Genomic DNA, 20,984 nt, shown 5'->3' on the forward strand with positions numbered 1-20,984 from the left:
TTTCTGCTATGACCTTCTCATTGATGCGAACGACATTGAGGCCTTGTATCTTCCTTTGCAGCTCCCTCAGAGATTTCTTATGAGCCGTCACATTTCTTCGAAACGTATCTGCGTTCTCCTTCAGAAGTCTTTCAGTGCTATGACGCGTATTCCTGGACTGAGCTACTGGGCTTTCTGGTCCGAAGACAGAGCTGTTTGCAAGATTCTCGGCATTTTTGGAATCCAGGTAATATTTCAGGATGCTGTTGTATGTCTCTGAAAAGAAGCAGAGCGTGGATGGGAGCTGGTTAATTGAACAAGACAATACCCATCTCTTCTGCTTCTTTATTCCCCGTTTCTGGCTTCAAAACTATTTTTGTGTGTGTAAGAGGAAACTCTTTCTTGAGAATGATGGCCATACAATTTAAAACAACTAGAAAACATTTTTTTCACTCAGTGCATAATTAAGCTATGGAATTCATTGGTGGAAGACGTATTAAAAGCAATTAGTATAGCTGAGTTTAAAAAAGGTCTGGATAAGTTCCTGGAGGAAAAGTTCGTAGAAAAAGAGTGGGGCTGAACAACAGACTTCCAACAAACAGGAGAATAACCAGGTGACAGGTTTATTATATGAATCCACAGGAATAACTGTGCAAGACCTGACACGGCACCATGTTTCAGTGAGAAAACATCTATCTCAGGGGTCAAAAATGTGTCTTGTCAGGATTCATAAACAGAGTTTATCAAATGTACTGTGAATTAATATCCAAGCTGAGAACTGCTTGTAAATCTTGTAATGTTTAATGCGAGAAGTACAAAATAAAAATTAACGCAGGGACACTTACCACTTCCTGTACTAGCTCTGCATTAACCAGTTAGTGCGTTATCAATCAAAATGCCCTAGCGGGTTAATGCAGACATCCTATGGCATGCCCCCTTCCAGAAAATAATTTTTAAAAATTCATTAACAGATGCTTAAGCGCATGGAAAATGCAAACTACCACAAAATGTTCTTTCCCTTAGTAAAAGGGCCCCCGAAACGTCTGATCTTTTTTGCACATTCTTGTTTAGCATCGATATGAAAACAACCGTGTTATATCATTGCATTTTCTATTTCATAACAAATAAAAGCCCTTCCCTACTTAACAGCGACAGAGCAAGAGATCCCAACCCTCGAAACGTCCTCCTGCAAGAGGATTCTGAATGCATGACTTCCCTCTCACCATTAAAGTCTGCTGCTACGATGCCTTCGAGCTGCTTCTTCAGCCGGGTCACGGTTATGTTAATCTTGCTCAATTCGGTGTTCAGCAAATCCAGCCGGTCCCTCTGTTCACGTTCCTTCAGGTCTGTCTCATTCAAGTGCTTCCCCAGCCCATTCAGCCGTTCTGAAATACGGGAAATATCCGCCCTGGAAGATGGGAGGGTAGCAGGTAGATTCGGAGGGAAAGAGGAAAACTAATTAGATTTTAAACACTTCCAAGTCCCTGTTCCCAGAGCTTCAGCCTTGTCCATTCAATGCCCCGTAGATCCAATAGGGTCAGACTGTAGGTCACCGAATGGCAGATTACGAGTTTTAGTTAATGCAATGCTGCCCCCTGTAGGTTAGCTGCTGTCACATTTTTTTGCATCATAGGTCAGTAGGTGGTATGAGTCTACTGAATAATAATTTAGGGGATCTTTTACTAAGGGGCACTAGCCGATTTAGCGTGCGCTAAATGCTAACGCGTCCATGGAATAAATCGGCTAGCAGATCTTAGTAAAAGAATCCCTTAGTGACTTATGCCGTGTTTCCCCAAAAATAAGCCCTAGCATGATTTTTATAGAGGCTCCTAATATAAGCCCTACCCCAAAAATAAGCCCTTTGAAGCTCTACGCTTCGTTCACGTTACCCCATCTATCGCCAGCGACTCGCAGAACAGCGTAACTCGGGAAACGTCTCCGAGAAAGGAGAGTAAAACTTGCCTTGCTCCGGCCAGCAGTTCAGTCATTACTTTCAGGAGTTCAGGACTCTGGGAAGTACCATTTCCGATCAGCTGCTGAATCACGGTCAGCTGGTTTTCCAGGTCCTTAATTCTGCCGTTGCTGACCTCAGGAGCAAGGTCACCCGCCAGTAGGTCTGCCGCCTTCTGCTTCAGCCACTGCAGCTGCCGCAGGAGCTGTGCCACGGCAACATCCCACTGGCCAAAGCACGGGTGGCAGGCGGTGCAGACAGGGAAGTTGTCCTGAAAGCCACGAGTGCAGCTGTCGCAGCGCCATCCGGTGAACCCTGGCCGACAGTGGCAGTGGCCGGTCGATCGGTCGCACTGCGTAATTTCTGAGCCAGACGGGTGACAGTTACACGCTGCAGAGAAGAAAACCAGAAAAGAAAAGACGGGAATGAAAATCCGGATCCCTGGCCCCGCCCACTGCAACCCGTTCGCTCGTCGGGAGGGCATCTGTGCACAAGCTGGCGTGACATCACCGTTTTCCGCACACGTGTGAATGCCCTCCCGACAAGTGAACAGGTTGCAGGGGGTGGGGGATGAGGCTGGCCTGGGGGCAGGGACGGGGGAACGGATTTTCATTCCCGACGGCGATAGCCTGAATGAAATGGCAAGCTGATGCGAGGTCCGTTAATGCACGGAAGCTGCAAGGAAATCTTTAAGGAGACTTTCAATTTAACCTGTAACCCCTGACAAAGCTTAGAGAAACCGTCGGGTAAAGATAAGTACATTTTCTTGCAAAGTCTCAGTTCTATCAACAGTAGAGAATGACACGGTGACAAAATTCATCACTGTTCCCGTCCCCGCGGATAACCGTGGGAAATAATCCCATGTCATTTTCTAGTGTCTATTTCAACCTCAGTCCTTCTACACCAGCCATTCGTACTCTGATTCTTATGTGAGCCAAGGATAATGAAACCATTGTGACATCACTGATGTGATTGGCTCTTAGGCACTGGTGGAATGAGGCATTATGACATCACAATATCTGCTCTGGATACCAGAGACTGTCATTCTTTAGTGTCTATGTCAACCTCAGTCCTTCTACACCAGCATTCTTCAAAGCAAAGCTTGAGGGTCAGTGGTTGTGGCCATTCATACTCTGATTCTTATGGGAGCCAAGGATAATGAAGCCATTGTGACATCACTGATGTGATTGGCTCTTAGGCACTGGTGGAATGAGGCATTATGACATCACAATATCTGGATACCAGAGACTGTCATTCTGTAGTGTCTGTTTCAACCTCAGTCCTTCTACCCCAGCATTCTTCAAAGCAAAGCTTGCGGGTCAGTGGTTGTGCCCAATTATACTCTGATTCTTCCCTCTCTCCTTAAAGAATGACATGAAGATGGTTTCCTGCAGTTATCCGCGGGGACGGGGACAGTGATGAATTTTGTCACCGTGTCATTCTCTAATCAACAGGAAGAAGTCTGTTCAATGTTAAGCAGCGTTTATGAGTAAATTTGAACCCATGATGATGTTCATACCCCGGTATAAACACCAGCAAAATACAGGGGTTTGGATGTTTGAGGTTCATTACTCATATAATTGATATAGATAAGACCCCCCTCCAACCAGAGAGAGAGATCTCTGCACCCCTGGCTCTGGTTTACCCCAGTAATAGGTTTACCTCTGCACTCCTGCTCTGGATTGCCCCAGTAATCTTCCTGGCAATGCGCGCACACTCTCCCGCCAAACCCAGGTCGGCACCGGCATTGTCCTGTGAACTGGAGCGAGAGGAAAGAGGTGAAAGAATGATCCAGAACAGGCTGGAAGAGAACGTTTGGTTGAACGCACGTATTAAGATTCCCGCACTCTGAGCTTTGTAGTTTATAATCTTTCAAAGCATTATCAAATTCTTAAGGGCTGCAAGCTCCGTCACATTTTACAAGGTCTTGCCCCTACAGGGCAAAATACTCTGTATAAACGGATCACCAATATTTAAGGTATGTAAATGAGCAGAATATCCATTTCTGTGCAAGTACAAATACATAGATGACTAGTAGGTACCTAGTTATGAAACTGCCTTCTTACTGGGGCCCCAGTGACTATTCAATTGAGAATATCTGTGACACAGAGAGGGTAAAATATCAGAGTTGGTGGTATGTATATGGCAGAAGACTGATGGCATAGCACAGACTATAATATTTCATGATTTAATCTCAGGGCTCTACTTATAGTGGCAGCGTTTAACCCTCTTGGAGGGTCCTTCTACTGCCCTGTACTCACCATATTACAATCCTGGTGGAGAGAGTGTGTGGGGTTACAGGCACACGGCTCACACCCCAGATCTCCCCCAAAGTTCCAGAAGTTGGGGGCGCACTGATCACAGTTCTTGCCCACAATGTTAGCCCTGCAGGGGCAGTGCCCAGAGACCCTATCACAGTAGCAGGTATCCAAGGAGCAGTGGGATGGAAGCGCCCCCTGCTGGTTGCAGGTGCAGCCTAAAGAAACAGAAATTATATCAGAATCAGTAGAAAATAAGCACAGCCCCCACCTCCTGAATCGAGGTTTCTTTCCATTATACCGTTATTTATTAGGATTTATTTATACATACTGTATTTTTTAAAAAAAATCTTCACCCAGGGTGGTATAGATATCTTTCACTGGAAATGTTAACAAATGCACACAACTCACAACTGATCGCCAGGCTCTGAAAATGGACTCTTCAATGTTTAATGCCATTGGTATACAAATATTACACCATTCATTCTTATTATCGTATGGTGCAATGCAAAAGGAATTCAAATGCAAAATAATGATCCAGTTAAAAACAGAAAATTAGGAGAGAGCTCTGGCCAGGATTCTGAGAGTAGCAGAGATGATTTTTATTTTTTTTTTAAGAGATATTTAAAAGTGCCGAGTAATATGGCCTAACAGAAGCTGGGCGAGAGCTGGTTTTTCACCATGAAAGGAAAGGCAGGCATTCTTGAGAAGGCAGAATATGGGGGAAACCAGAGAACAGCATCCGAGGAGCAGAGAGATTGAGAAGCAGGGCAGCGAAATGAGAGACAAGAAGTACTCGTGGGAGTCTCTAGTAGAGAATGTGAAGAAAAGCGTTTTCAACATGATCTGAACAAGAAAAGGTGGGCGCGGTGGGAGTAGGGTTACCAGGCATCCGGGAAAACCTGGACATGTCCCTCCTGGATGGACTTTCCAAAACCCGACATTTGTCCGGGTTTTAGAAAGCCCCGACAAGCTACGGCCGCATCTGAAGGGCCTCTGAGCACACATCCGCGCATGCTCCAGGCCCTCCAGACGCAGCTGGAGCTCGTCCTGAAGAAGAGAGGAAGCTTTGTGTGTGTATGGGGGGCAGGACTTGGGGTAGAATGGGGCGGGGCTGGAGGCAGAATGGGACGGGGTTTCCCAGAGGAAAATATGGTAACCCTAAGTTGGAGTCCTAGTGAAGGGTCAGCTGCCAACAACAGACATGCCACTGCCTTTTTGATCAGATCAGATAACGAGATGGAAGGAAAGAATGCCAGAAAGCATAAAATCATCCAAACGAGGATACAATGAACCAATGAGCACTGGGTACATTTTAGACGCATTTCAAACACCCCAGAAAGAGGTTTTAGGCTAATGACGGTGGAAACGTAGAAAGGCCAAGGATTATACCGAGAATTTCAAAGAGGCTGAGCTGAAGCACGGCCCACCAGCTCTCACTTACGTCTGCAGCTGCGCAGTATGGCGCTTCCATAGTAGCCAGGCTTGCATTCGGCACAGTTAGGCCCATCTGTGTTATACAGACACTTCAAGCACTGGCCACTGCGAGGGTCACAGGACTCAGGATCTGTAGGGTCAATGTTGTTATGACACTGACAAGGCCGACATTCCCCGTCTCCATGCTCTGGGGTTCCAAAATAACCAGGGGAGCATCTGTCGCAGCGAGTCCCTGAGACAAGACACAGAACAAAAGGCTGACAAATACAGGAGTCAAGCATGGACCTTCATATAACAAGCACTTTAAAAAGAGTCTAGGACTAATTTTATTATCTGGGAATAAGAATCAACAAACCAAGGGGTCCTTTCACTCCTCTACACTTCAAAGGCAGCCTTAGCGCACTCTTACGCGGTCTCTCACGTGCTAAGGCCACTTTAGCACAGACAGAAAAAAAGGCTAATTTTCCAAATTAAGAGCCACATGATAATTGGTGCCATTAGTGTGTGGCCATGAAAAAATCATTTGCGAGTAAGCCCTTACCACCTATTTTGTCGGCGGTAAGGTCTCACATGCTAATCATGCGTTAATCAGTTGGCACGTGGGAATGCAGACACACTAACTCGATTAGCGCAGAAACACCTACTCTTTGCCCCTCAGAATGCCCTCCTCATCAAAAACTTTGCAGATTGGCAAAATTACCGCGGGATAACCTCAGTGCGTCCCACGATAAACCCTTTTCAGCTGCAGTAAGCACCAGCTATTGCTTGCCGCTGCTTTGTAAAAGGAGCCCCAAGAAAGCAAAAAGGGTGGAGAGGGAGACACTTAGGCGTGCCAATTTATACCTGGGGTACGTGAGGGCGTCTAACCATGTGTGCACAAAAGCGGGCTTGCGTCTTTAATCCATACGGAATATGTGCACACGGATGCCATTATAGAATTAGGTCCTCCTTGGGCAGCACTGGGGTGCCCCACAGGGGACGCCCAGTTACAGACTTCTGTTTTCCTCAGGATCCCAACCCTCCAACGTGATGAATGACCTGCATAATTCTTTTTTTTTTCCAATTCTTTATTCATTTTTAGATTTCATAACAAGTATACAATAAACAATATTCATACAAATCACTTGTATAACTCATACAATATTAAATCCTATATTATCCCCCCTCCCCCCACCCATACCACACATATTAACACTTTATTTGAATCTTATATATTATATTCTCCCACCCCCATATCATATTATTCTTTCTATTAAAAGGTGTCTAATCATTCGAATATAAAATCAATGGCCCCCCCAATTTTTTTAAACTTATTATAATTTCCTTTTTGTATAGCAAGAACTCGTTCCATTTTATATATATAACATATAGAATTCCACCAAAATGTATAGTTAAGTCTTGTATGATCTTTCCAATTTCTAGTTATATTCTGAATGGCAACCCCTGTCATAATCATTAGCAATTTATTATTATTTGCTGAAATTTGGCTCTTTGCTCTCATCGATGTTCCAAACAAATGACCTGCATAATTCTAAAAGTGGTTATATATTTATTTTTCTATACCATTCTCCCAGTGGAGCTCAGAATGGTTTACACGAATCTGTTCAGGTACTTAAACATTTTCCCCTGTCCTGGTGGGCTCACAAGCTGTCTAATGTACCTGGGGCAAAGAGGGGGATTAGGTGATTTGCCCGGTGTCACAAGGAACACTGTGAATTTGAACCTATAACCTCAGGGTGCTGAGGTTGCAGCTTTTAACCACTGCACCACACTCTCCCTGTTATATTGTGTAGGTTGATCCATTTTGTGCCAAAATTTGACTTCAAGGATCTGTGTGTCTAAAGTTGAAGTTATCAGCTTCAGCTAAAACATGTATCCATCTATTTAACCACCTTACCCTAACCCTAACCCTTTCTTCCCTCGAGGAAACATCAATTTGTAACTTTTACTCCCTAATGTTTTCTCCTTATGTATCTTAGTTCGTCTGTATTGTCAGTTTGTCGTAGCCCTTTGAAATTTTTTTTTTTTTTAAATGTAAAATAACTTGTTTTATTGTCCTATGCTAATATTCTTTTATTATGTAATTCGCTTAGTTTTAATAGGCGAACCATCAAATTTTAATAAACTTGAAACTTGAAACTTACGGCCCGAACCGTCTTACTAGGCATTAGCCAATGTGGCCAGAGGTAGCCGATTTGAGTGATAATGGAAATCCACAGCAGACTTTCGTCAATAAATCTCATGCAAAAACCAGACTGTGAGGTAGTTGACACATCTCATATCTACTCGATTTGCTAACTAGAAACCAAAGACGTGGAGATTATTTTTGAAGGTTCAACTTTGTACCCCGAGGGGGGGGGAGTGTGGCGCACTGGTTAAAGCTACAGCCTCAGCACCCTGAACTTGTGAGTTAAAATCCACACTGCTCATTGTGATCCTGGGCAAGTCACTTAATCCCCCCATTGCCTCAGGTACATTAGACAGATTGTGAGCCTGCCAGGACAGACATGGGAAAAATGCTTTAGTACCTGAAAAAATTCATGTAAACTGTTCTTAGCTCCCCTAGGAGAACAGTATAGAAAATTAAATAAATCAGACTCATTGGGGTTTAGCTGATTCTGGTAGGATCTGGCAATTAAATAGCACCTCCCTCTGGTCTGATGGTATGGCCTCCTGAAAGCATCACCCTGACATCTGCATTCTGCCAACAGTAGACCTCTGCAAACATGAAACTGCAGGCAACCTTTTCCTCAAAGGGGTAAAAAATAAGGTGGCACTGGATAAGACCCGGAAAAAAAATTACTTTGCAATGGGAAACATTAACAGCCCTTTTCTTAGTTCTTACCTGTATAGCCAGGTGCACAGAGACAGATGATTTGATTGGAATCCTTATCAGCGTGGCAGGAAGTGCCGTGATAATTACGACTCCCGGGGTACCCAGGGCATGGACAGGGCCGACACTGCTGTCCTGAACCGAGAACTGGGTCGCCATAATACCCATCCAAGCACCTAAGAGGAAGAACTGGCGGGAGTAAATGATCAAGAGCCCAACTCAGGTTGTTAATGGGGAGCTTCAAACCATTTTCTCCTACAAGGCACGAGCAAGAGTGGGGGAGGGGGGCGGAGAAGAGGATGGGTGCCAGCGCCCCCACCACGACAGTGCCCATGGCCCCCTCCCCCTTACTACGCCACTACAGAGCACACAATTATGCAGTTGATGCATTAAAACCCGCGCTATACGTCAGTTAACAGGGGGTTAATGCATCATCATAATTAATAATAATAAATTTTATTTTTATACTGCAACACAGCGATGATCCATTGTAAGCATAGAAATTCATACAATTAGTAAAAACAGACAAATTTATCAAATAGATAAGTTTTTACATTCTTCCTAAAATCTTTGATAGGAATAAGGAGCCGCAGTTAACCCACCACTTAAAATTTGACTCCATTTGCCTGCTTGGAAAGGCAAAGGCACGCTACGCGTTTTTGTAATAAAGTCCTTTAATGCACTTTACAGTCGGACTTTTGTTCTGTGCATAATGTGATTTAATAAAGCGGCCCTTTGGTTCGTTGAGGAGACTTTTGGTTAAGGGAAAGGGGCGATTGCTGGATTTCTCTTTCTTTTTTTAATCTGAACATTTCTCTTCTCGCGAACCTTTTTTTGGGGGGTTTTTAAAATCTCGTAAACCACTTTGCGCGCCTCGGGTTTTTATAGCAGTATTAGTAAGAAGTCCTAACAAATCACAGTTGGCAAAGCTGCCCCTCACCTGTCGCAGTGACGGCCGCTGGTGTAATCCCGGCAGCCAAGACAGGTTCCCGTTCTTGGGTCGCACTCCTCCGAATGCCCGTTGCATTGGCAGGGCCTGCAGTTTGGAAAGCCCCACTGGCCTGGCATGCATTGGTCACACTGACGACCCATGGCACTGTGCTGGCACCGACACTGTCCCGAAGCGGGATCACAGAACTTGCTGACGGAGCCTTGGGAGTGACAATTACAAGCTGCAGATCGAATGGAAACAAGACATCATTAGGGATTTGTTTTCCAATGCCCCCCTTTCACAGGGGAGGGCCATTACAGCCAGACCATTTGTACTATTCACTGTGTGTTGCGTCTTCTTTACTTTATAAGAAAATCTACCATGTAGAGCAGTGGTTCCCAATCCTGTCTTGGAGGACCACCAGGCCAGTCGGGTTTTCAGGTTAGCCCTAATGAATATGCATGAGCGAGATCTGCATATAATGGAGGTGAAAGGCATGCAAATCCGCTCCATGCATATTCATTAGGGCTAGCCTCCAGCACAGGGTTGGGAATCACTGATAATAATAATAATAATAACTTTATTCTTCTATACCGCCACAATCTTGCGACTTCTAGGCGGTTTACAGTAAGGAGAGCTGGATATACAGCGAAATACAATAAGCAGATATTCAGAGGAAATACAGAGAGCAGAGACCTTAAGAGGCAATAGTACAGAAATGCAATTTGCTGAGCAAAATATAAGATATAACATTTTGGCAGGTAATTTCCGACAGGACCTGTTTGGAATAAATGGCAACGTAAAATTACGACAAGATGAAGATAACATATTATATTTATGGCAGTGCAGTAAATTTAGGTGGATTATAGAGGGGGAGAGGGGGGAGATCGGGTCAATCGTTTAGGTATTTCTGGAACAGGTATGTTTTTAGGGGTTTTCTAAATTTTCCGTTAAGTAGAGAGTGGATCTGTATTACAGGGATTGGGGGAGGGAAGTTGGACTGGGGTCTGGGTAAGTTTATTGCTTTTTTGTATGCTAAGTCTGTCGACTTTGTAATGAGTATAGTGGTTGTTTCATAAATTTTTCAATACACCGGTTTAAACATAAGAATGGAGAGGGGGACGACAATACTATAAGGCTTTTGAATGTATAAGGTTCTGAGATTTGGGCAAAATAGAGGAGGAGGCCATAAGAGTCTCAACCACTCTTCTCTATTTGGAGATGTGAGTAAAGAAAATTGGGGAAACCTATCATCATTTCCCAATGTAGCAGGTTTTCTACATGTGCTATTAAAATTCATTGGGCGGCTGAGACATCCTTGCAAGTGTATTGTTTGCTACCGTTCACTTAAATATGTTTTCTTTGAGCCACAACAATTAACAGCTTTCCTGGCTATGTCCCGACAGGATAAGAGAAATCAACAGCTCCATAATCATATATCTGCCTATCTCTCAGTTGTGTCTGTATTTTATCTTCTAATAATTATTTCCTTTGTTCGCCTTAATGAATTCTTGGATCCATATTTTGAGGACTTGAGTTGAGTTGGTTGAAAGAATTTTCTGTATTTTTTTTCTTTTTATTTAGATTGAATATGATTTATATTGGATATAAGTCATATCTATACTAACTAACTTTCTGTACAAGTGATTACTTGGTATGTCATTTGAAAATTAATAAAATAATTAAGAATAAAATTCATTGGGCGGGAAATAGACATATGTTGGGGGAGAGGAGGGGGGAGTTCAGAGGGTTTATGTGACTTTGTTTCAATTTGTTTGATGGTTTGTAAAATGCATTATTGAAAAATTCAATAAAAACAGATTGTACATAAGAAAATCTGCCACGTTCATTTCTTCTCACCCCCACCCAGTTGCATTTCGGCTTAAAGGATAATAGCAACCTCGTGTTGCTGCACTGGACATTACAGAGAGGGAGACAGAAAGAAATGAAAAGTATTAAGACCCGGGGGCATGACTTACCACTGCAGCCGTATGGACCAAATCCATAAGTCCCTGGCGCACACTGGTCACATCGACGGCCAATCACGTTGGGTTTGCATTTGCACTGTCCTCCCAGCTTGTCACATACTGCACTGGTGGAGCCTTGGAGGTCGCAGTGGCATGCTGCAAAGAGCCGAGATATACGTGTGTATAGTATACATCAATATCTCTGGACATATATGCACAGATAGCAAATACAGAACAGCTTTGAAGTTTGCCTTAAACGGACCATACAACGGCCTATCTAAGGTACTCAGTAAGGTGGTTAGGGTTGCAATTGCCTGTTCATGCAGGTTATGCCCCCTTTTGGCTTTGTAAGGGGAAGGGGGCTTGATATACTGCCTTTCTGTGGTTAAAATCAAAGTGGTTTACATATTATATAAAGGGACTTATTTTGTACTTGGGGCAATAGAAGGTTTAGTGGGAACTGAACCCAATACCCCAGGCTTGAGGCCACTAACCATTGGCCTATTGCACAAACCATCGGCCTATTGCGGCTAAAAATAGTTTAAGATTTTTAGCTTTAGGCTCTATTCAGTCCAAGAGCAAAGTTATCAGCTTTGTTAAGGGATACTTGATCTACAGTTTCTGGACTGGTCTGGTGAGGATGCTAAGGAATTATGATTTTGCTAGCTCCATCAAGTGGACCTCCGCTTTCCCCTGATTGTTTTCCCATGAATGCTTTTTGGGTGGGGATTAACCGCTGACCAGGTTTAAAATGGGCAAACAAGCAAAGCGCGGTTTGGGATCACTCACGCAGTGCTCCGTCGTGGACGATCGCCGAGATGCTGCAGATAAGTCTGACGCACATTTCCGCCAGTGCGGGCATAGTGGCCATCTTGAAGGAATCGAGGCACATATAACGTTCCATCTCCTCTTGGCGGTGCACGGAGACCGGATCATTGCCGTGGAAGCCAGGCAGCTCCGAGAACTTTGGCAGGAGGACCAGCTGCAGGGGTGAAAGAGAAATGGACAGAGTTGCAGGCATTTTGATAGTAGCTCTTTACCCCCCCCCCCCCCCAACTCAGCACAAAAGTACTGGACTGCCGTTAGCATGGCTATACTTAGCACGTTTCTACGCTATCGGCAGTGCTAACAGCTAGCCTATACCAGCAATCTGGGCACTGTCACTGGCAGCCAATCCTCTTTCTCACCTATGACCCGCCCCTTCTCATGCTAAGCAGCAAAGAATTTTTACTGCACTGCTGGTTTTAGCATGTGATAGTTGATAGTGCAAGTCTGAGCTAACACACAGTTAAATCCATGCCAGCTGTTAAACACAGCCTGGTAAAATGCCTCCATATTAAACTACTACTATTAATTATTTCTATAGCGCTACCAGACGTACGCAGCGCTGTACACAGTCACGAAGCAGACAGCCCCCGCTCGAAGGAGCTTACAATCTAAACACCCACAAGAAAACCTTCCAAAAATTGCTTCATAATGTTTAATAAAGAATCCACCAGTTTAACTGACTTCATAATGCACCTGTACTTTTTTTTAAATCTAACATTTATAGCAGAAACTAACTGTACACTTATCTGAAATTCCTCATCTGAAGAGTATAATACCACCAGTACATCTGAATTGAAACTGAAAAATAGGAAGTGAGGAAGACCAGGAAAGTCCCATTAGGTTATCGCAATTCCTCCAGCTTTCGTTGTCATCAAGCCAAGGTTTGCATAATGCTGACTAATGGAGGTCTTTAGGCTGACTTGCTGAAGCAATGTGCTCTGTTATATTCAACTGTGACCAGTAGGTGGAGACAACAATCTGTCTTAAAAACAAACTAATTCTTCAAGCCAGTGTCAGGAAACAACTAAACTAGTTTAAATATAAGCTAGTATTGCTTTATGCCACCTTCTGTTGGGATAGAAGGGTGACACGCTTACATATAAACTGTTGTCAGGTCTGACTGTTTTTTTCGTCGGCCACATACTTGCGGGAAATTCAATTCACCCCGAGCCATATGATCAAAATGGCTACGGGGGAATTTAAAGACAAGTCGCAGCAAGAGTGAGTAGTATGTTTGTGTAAGCCAGAGGTGGCTGATGAAAAAAAGCCAGTCAGACCTGACAATAGGTCTTCATACCGATTATTTTCTTTTTTTTTACTTTTTTGAATTCTTTATTCATTTTAAAACTAACAAACAAGTTAAGTTAAGTTAAAGACATTCCTCTTTAAAGCTGCATTCAACCTCTAAATTCTCAATCTTCCATGTAAATTTTAATTTCAATCTCCTACACCCAAACCCTAATGTTTTCCCCCCCCCCCCCCCCAACCTTTTTCTTCTCCGCACTAGGAAACAAAATTTTGTAACTTTTTCCCTCTCGTTTTCTCCAATTCATTCCAGTTTTGTATAACCTGTCAGTATTGTCAGTTTGAAATTGCTCTGTTTTATTTATTGTAGAAATTTTATTAATTTTTTAATGTTTTTACCCCAATTGTACATTTTATGTAATTCGCTTAGAAATATTAAGCGAACCATCAAATTTAAATAAAACTTGAAACTTGATTAATATTAAAACATTACATTACTAATAAAATATACAGCACTTGACATTCTTATACATATAATCCATTAAAGTAGAAATTATTACCCTTTCCCCCCCCACCCAACAATTCTTCAACAGAAATCCAATCATTAAATAAAAATATTAATCATCCAATTTCCCCCCCCCCAATAAAATACATGTATCCATCAGAAAGGAAAACGATGTTCATTCATTACAATAATTCTCTAATGGCCCCCAGATCTTTATAAAGTTGTTATAATTACCTTTCTGTACAGCAATTGCTCTTATTGCGATTATTTTCATTTTCACAGAAAATATACATGCATGGGCATTATCATTGGGATAACCTCTCTCATGTATTCTTCCCCCATTTAACCCCAATATATTATGTAACATCTTTCTTCATGCATTCTGTAATTCACTGATTGTTCAGCCTTCTTTCAAGGTGAACCGCCTAGAAGTCATTGACTATGGCGGTATAGAAAATAAAGTTATTATTATTATACTAGTATTTTAGCCCGTTACATTAACAGGTGCTAGAATATATGTCTGTCTGTCTCTCTGTCTTCTGTCTCTGTCCCTGGCCCCCTTTGTCTGTCTGTCTTTCTGTGTATCTCCCTGCCCCTGTGTCTTTCTTCTTTTCTTTCTGTCTCCCTTCCTCCCGCTGTCTGTCTTTTTATCTATCTGTCTCTCTCCCTGCCTCCTATGCAGCAGCATTTCTCTCCCACCATTTCCCTGTGCAGCAGCCAAAGCAGCATTCCCTCACCCCACAACACTTCCCTGTGCAGCAGCAGTAGCGTTTCCTCTACCCCCTTTCCCTTCCCATGGTCTGTCCGGCTCCCATAGTCCCTTACCACCCCCCCTCTTCCCTTCCCGCGGTCCCGACTACGAACCTGGCGATTCCAGCAGCGTGTGCAGCAGTCTTCACACGCTGCTTCGGGTCCTTCTACTGCCCTGATTTACTCTGGCACGTCCCTGATGACATCATCAGAGACGCAGCAGAGCAAATCAGGGCAGTAGAAGGGCCCAAAGCAGCATGTGAAGACTGCTGCACATGCTGCTGGAATCGCTAGATTCGTAGTCGGGACGGCGGGAAGGGAAGGGGGGGCGGCAAAGGACTAAGTGAGCCGTCAGACGTTGGGAAGGGTCAGACCGGCGAAAAAACCTTACCGAGTGGGGAGCCGGCAAAGGAGTGTTTTCTGCTGCCGCGAGCGTGGGGTCTGTTAAGCGCGCATGCGCACTCCTGCGGCCACAGACATACGGAACACGCAGATAGGAGAGCGCATGCGCGGCTTAGCGTTTTATTATATAGGATTATTCCCCTGAAGAAGCCGTAGGTGAAACGTTGGGATTTTGTTTAAGGTAAGTGAATTCTTTCAATTTCTATGGAGGTTTTTGATCGGTGATTAAGCTGAGGTGGTTAGTTGCAGAACTATTTAATCGTTTCAACTGAAACCGTCCATGGGACTCAATGAGGTCTTTTTTCCTCCTGTTGATTGCTTGTTAAAAAAAATATACACAAAAATTGCATGTCTAAATGTATTATTTGGTCTAGTTCCACTGCACGGTGTATATAGGGTAACCAGATTTTCGGGAATGAAAATCCAGACCCATGGTCCCGCCTCCCAGGCTCGCCCTGTTCCGCCTGTAACACCCCGCCCCCTCAACCTGGTCACTTGTCAGGAGGGCATCTGCGCATGTGCTGGTGTGATGACATCACATGCATGTGTGCATGCGCAGAGGCCGTCCCAACATCTCTGCTAGCTGGAAGTTTTTCAAAACCTGGACTAAGTGCTGGGTTTTGAAAAGCCGTCCAGACTCCCCTCAAAAAGGAGCATATGTCCGGTAAAATCCAGACGTCTGGATTTTAGGTGTAAGTGTATACTACAATATATTTTGTAGTGGATCTCATGTTCCCAAAGTTTTGGATAGTCAGCCACCCAGCAAACAGGTTATTATTGAGTATTCCATGTTCTGAAATACCCCCCCTTACAGTTTGGGGGCAGCACTGAGGAATCTGTGGGCCAGGCATCTCTGCTTTTGATTTTATTTTCATCCAGCTCAATAAAGGCCTCCTGGACTTGTGAGCTAAAGAGCCAATCCACCAGTCACTCACCGAATCAATCAGAATGAAGGCCATCATGTGTCGGTGAGCAACCCCAAAACGCTGGAACCGAATTGCAATTTCATACTGGTTGTTGTTTTCGAAACAAAAAGGTCTGGGTAGTACGATGTATCTAAGAGCGGGAGAAAGAGGAGAGAGACATTCATTTCCATGACCACAAATCAAGGTTAAAAAAGGGTTCAATGACCGAGCAGTCAAGGGAAACCTAGAACCACCCGGTGACATGATGATGGGGGTCCAAACTGTGCTGATATGAAACTATGACTGGAAACTACCAGCCTTATCACAGCTCAGTAAACCTTAGGGTTCCTCGGCTGGAGCTTGGGTCTGGTTCCAGGCATGTTTTCCTAGCTTATAACTATGCATTTTGGTAAATGATTTGGGTTTCTTTTGCGCAAAGACAAAGATTTTCAGTCCCCAAAGCTAGAGATGGGCAAGACTAGGATAAACCTAAGCAGGTTGATTCAGTCTTCATTCTGCCTTTTGCACAGGGTAGAGGTGACTTGAATGGAATGGCAATTACAACCCCAAGCCACCGACTGGGGTTGATTTGCTGAACTTGTGGCTCCATGCATCCAACACGGACTGGATCACCCTGTTTGGGTGAAATTGCAACCTGCATCCTTTTTTCTTTAGTTCAAACATTTTGTGCAACCTGCATCCTGACCTTTCCTGAAGGAGCATTCCATTGGTCTGAGTTGTCGTGCCAAAACTTTTATGTATTATTAAAAACTCACTTTTTTTTTTTTAAATTCTATTGTAGCATTTGATGGGACTATCTGAGGCCTCAGTGGAAGGACATGGCAGCCTGCAAACAACAGGAGGAGATAGCAGAAGCTGCGGATGGGCCATTTGGCCTTTATCTCCCATTATGATTCTATAACCATAAAGCTCTATGACCTCACAATGCAGCTGTAAAGAGTCTTAGCCTATAGGAATAGGAGATGCAAATGTTAAGAGCCATAGGGAGAGGAGGAGATAGTGGATTCTGTGGATGGGCCCATCATGATTCTATAACCATAAAGCTCTATGACCTCACAATGCAGATGTAGAGAACCTTAGCCAATAGGAAGAGGAAATGCATGCTACTCAATTTTGCCATTATTACCACTTGATTTGGTTCTGTTTTTACAGCCCCTTTGTTTTGGTTGCTTCCTTTTTCTTGGCCTGGTTTTTCTCTTACATTTACCTTTTCAAGCAGTATTCACTCTAAAATATCTCTATGCACATTGATTTTTATGGTTTATGTTGCTTTGTATATGATTTTTTTAAATTAGGTTTTTTGCCTTATTTATCTTTTAGATGTTTTTCATTCAATGGCTTGACGTGCATGTTTTTAGATGCCTTTGTTTTTATGTAATTACATAATTGTTTGCATTTATCTATCCATATTTACCCCATAATAAGATCTAACCAGAAAAAAAGCCTTTACTACTGGAGAAATGGCCTAGTGGTTAGAGCCCAGCACCCTGAGGTTGTGGGTCTGAGCCCAGCGCTGCTCCTTGTGACCGCGGGCAAGTCACTTAACCCTCCTTTGTCCCGGGTATGTTAGGAAGATTGTGAGCCTGCCGGGACAGAGGAAAATGCTTGAGTACCTGGAATGTAAAAACCGCTTAGACCAGTGGTCTCCAACTCCAACCCTTTGCAGGGCCACATTTGGGATTTGTAGGTACTTGGAGGGCCTCAGAAAAAAAGAATTAATGTCTTAGTAAAGAGTTTGAGACCATTGAGTTAAGGGGAACATTTAATCAGCTGGCTGGGTTGGAGGCCAGAGGGGAGAACAGGACAATCAAGCCATTGTGACATCACTGATGAGGATGGCTCTTATTGGTGGAATGAGGCATTATGACATCACAAGCTCAGCTCTGCTTCCCAAAGACAAACAGGATGTAATGGATACAGTTAAGCCAGTGGTCTCCAACTCCAACCCTTTGCAGGGCCACATTTGGGATGTGTAGGTACTTGGAGGGCCTCAGAAAAAAAGAGTTAATGTCTTAGTAAAGAAATGACAATTTTGCATGAGGTAAAAAACTCTTTCTAGTTTATAAATCTTTCCTTTTGGTTAAGTCTTAATAATAATGTTGTCACTTTTAGCTAAAGAGACATATGATCAGGAAACTGTTTTATTTCACTTCTGTGATTACGAGAAACATACCGAGGGCCTCAAAATAGGACCTGACGGGCCGCGAGTTTGAGACCACTGGCTTAGACAATCTCCGTTGATAGGCGGCATATAAATAATGAATAACTTGGAAAACTAGGATTCGCTAGTGCCAAACCGTTCAGAAGGGGATCGATGCTACGTACCGTTCCGTATGAGGGAGCTTCTCAGTGTACCTCTGTTCAGATGGCAGCACATTCCCGCAACGAGGACTCATGGGTAGTACCTGGGCAGTAACGCTCACTATGGCTTCCCAGTCCTCAGCCGACTATGCAAAGACCACCAAAGAGGAGAAGAGAAACTATTAGAAGGGATGGCACCTTTGTAGAACCTGTACCCATGAAAGTGCCCGCAAGGTGGCTAAGCTCCGGAAGGGTACGCATAAGTGGCAATGCATGGAAAAGCAAAGGGGGCGGGGCTCCCACTTACGCATGTAACTTACAGAATTCTGTACGTTATACACCTTCCTGCTGCCTTTACATGACCTCATTTAGGGCAGGTCAACGGCTGGTGCGACCACAACTGCAATAGAACAAGCTTCTATGTCCGGATTTCCCCAGACATGTCCTCCTTTTGAGAACACGTCCGGGGGACTTTTGTCCGGGTTTTGAAAAGCCTCCTCAAATCGCGCAGGGAGGAAATCGGCACATGCACGAGTGACGTTATCGGGTGGCATCTGCGCATGCACGGATTTCCTCCTTGCCCGACAAGAGCAGGCAGTGGGGGGGATGGGGGCTAGGGTAGGAATGGGGGTGGGATTAGAGGGCGGGGATGGGTGGAACTGGGCGGGCCTGGGGCAGGCCTAAGCATGAGGACACCTAAATGGAGGCCTCTGAACATAAGGGGGAAATACTCGAGGATGAGAGTAGAGACACGTCAGTGAGGTTGTGTCCTGGTACCTCCGGCTCATATCGGATCATGATGTCATACTCCATGGGATATGGAATATTGTTGATTTGGAACAACAGGCCAGTGCCGTCCTTGACTCTAGCGAATCCGAGGCCTGTCCAAGTGATCATGTGACCTGGCATATGTTCCCTGCGGATCACTTCCACATCTGGCTGCAATTGCAAGAAAATGAAGATAGTGAAATATTCCAGGTGTTAGCCACAAAGGATCCGGTCTGCATGAAAAAAAATGGTATGGTTCTGATTTCTCTCTCTATGCCTTTACTAGCCTAACTTAATCGTTGTAAACTGAGTCAAGCTTTCTTGGCTTGAAGTCTCGGTATACAAAACTAAGCATCAGATTAGATTAGCCTGGATGGACCACTCTTATCTACGGTAGGGTTACCAGATGTCTGGATTTACCCAGACATGCTCTCTTTTAAGAGGACTGTCCGGGTGTCCAGATAGCTTCCTGGACTAGAGGGAGTTTGTCCGGGTTTTGGACTCGCTCTCTCCAGTCCAGCCCCCACTCCAGACTCGGGCATGGCTCTCCGCGTCTCCTCTGGCACTGCAATTTCAAAACGTTGGGCAGCCAGCAGTGTTGGCAACATCACCCCGCTGCCGTCGGCTGCCTCAGAAGCCTTTGCTCCGAGTGTCCTGCCTACGCGGAAACAGGAAGTGCTGCAGAGTAAAGGCTTTTGAGACAGGTCGGCGACAGCAAGATCATGTTGCTAACTGCTGGCTCCCTGAAGTTTGAAACTGCAGCACTGGAGGCAGTACTGGGGACAGTGGGGGGACTCAGAGAGCCATACCCAACTCCAGGGTTGCTCAGGTGGGGGGGGGGGGCTAGAAAGAGAGGGGGGGGTTAGGGGCAAGATTAGCGGGATGCAGTGGTGTGGCAGGGCATGAGCAGGGTCCGTTATCCTCTTTTTATGGCTTAACAAATATGGTGTTTACTTTTCTAGAGTTTGCAGAGGCTGGAAGCAGCCTCCAGTCCAAGAGCACTTGAAGGGACATGCAATGCTGTAGATGAATTTCTTTAGAGAGCAGCGTTTTTCTCTCCGGCCTCACCCACCATGATCATTACGAGGTCCTTTTACTAAGGCGCCCTAATCGATTTAGCATGGACGCGTTAGCATTTGACGTGGGCTAAATCGGTTAGGGGGCCTTAGTAAAAGGACCCCCAAGTGTCTTCTTTTGGTTCCCTTCAAGTTTAACTTTCACCTTGTGCTGGAGCTGTCGAATGCGACGCAGGGCTGCCCGCTGCTGCAGCACACGGATGGTCCTTCGCTGGCGCCTTAGCCGTACTTTCCGCCCATTTTGGATACCATTATAGTATTCCACACAGTCTGATGGTGCCTCAGGTTTGGGGCTTCCCTGTCAGAAAGAGAACACACAGACCGTGAGGGGATCATTTTAATCGGTGGCATACAGGAGTGTCTCAGGAATGTTTACCTTCTGCTATTTAGAATAAAGATCATTCAAAACATCGGCTCCCCTAATCCTTGATCTTTGAGTTTTCCTTCTGTTTCTTTCTCTATGATCATATAAGTTGTATACTGTCTTGAAGAACAACAGTTGTATGCCCATGCTATCTAGAACTTTGGAATATATGGCCTCACCTAAGTTGTTGCTTCCATTGTCCGTGCTGTGTTCCATCTTCACTTCACTTTACATTGATAAGTGTGAGACCACAACGAGGGTCTGAAGGATGGCTCAACACCAATCATTTATTTAAATGCTCAATAATGGGACTAACGGACCAGAAGGAGCTTTCAAAAAACTTTAATCGTTATTGTCACATTACGGGTTGTTGGTTTGTTTGTTTGTTTTTTTTACTGTGCTCCGACAACTGAATATTTTTAAAACAATAGACAGTACTGTTGCTTTAAGAGTATCCTGCCAT

The 20,984-nt window shown here is 44.3% G+C and overlaps 1 protein-coding gene across 4 annotated transcripts in view; it reads right to left on the bottom strand.

Moving 5' to 3' along the window:
• Positions 1–20,984, bottom strand: part of LOC117351069 (laminin subunit beta-4-like) — a 105,595-nt gene that overhangs the window by 9,466 nt on the left and 75,145 nt on the right. For all 4 annotated transcript variants that reach the window (XM_033925777.1, XM_033925776.1, XM_033925778.1 and 1 more), the window contains 14 exons: positions 20,303–20,455; positions 19,091–19,252; positions 18,338–18,459; positions 16,022–16,142; positions 12,146–12,338; positions 11,369–11,512; positions 9,399–9,630; positions 8,471–8,634; positions 5,633–5,857; positions 4,192–4,406; positions 3,593–3,689; positions 1,942–2,320; positions 1,203–1,387; positions 14–255 (listed from right to left, as the gene is read on the bottom strand). In XM_033925777.1, coding sequence (XP_033781668.1) covers positions 14–255; positions 1,203–1,387; positions 1,942–2,320; positions 3,593–3,689; positions 4,192–4,406; positions 5,633–5,857; positions 8,471–8,634; positions 9,399–9,630; positions 11,369–11,512; positions 12,146–12,338; positions 16,022–16,142; positions 18,338–18,459; positions 19,091–19,252; positions 20,303–20,455 — 2,634 coding nt within the window. The remainder of the gene's footprint in view (positions 1–13; positions 256–1,202; positions 1,388–1,941; positions 2,321–3,592; positions 3,690–4,191; positions 4,407–5,632; positions 5,858–8,470; positions 8,635–9,398; positions 9,631–11,368; positions 11,513–12,145; positions 12,339–16,021; positions 16,143–18,337; positions 18,460–19,090; positions 19,253–20,302; positions 20,456–20,984) is intronic.

Source organism: Geotrypetes seraphini, chromosome 17 (genome assembly GCF_902459505.1).
Source record: "Geotrypetes seraphini chromosome 17, aGeoSer1.1, whole genome shotgun sequence".
Classification (NCBI taxonomy): Eukaryota; Metazoa; Chordata; class Amphibia; order Gymnophiona; family Dermophiidae; genus Geotrypetes; species Geotrypetes seraphini.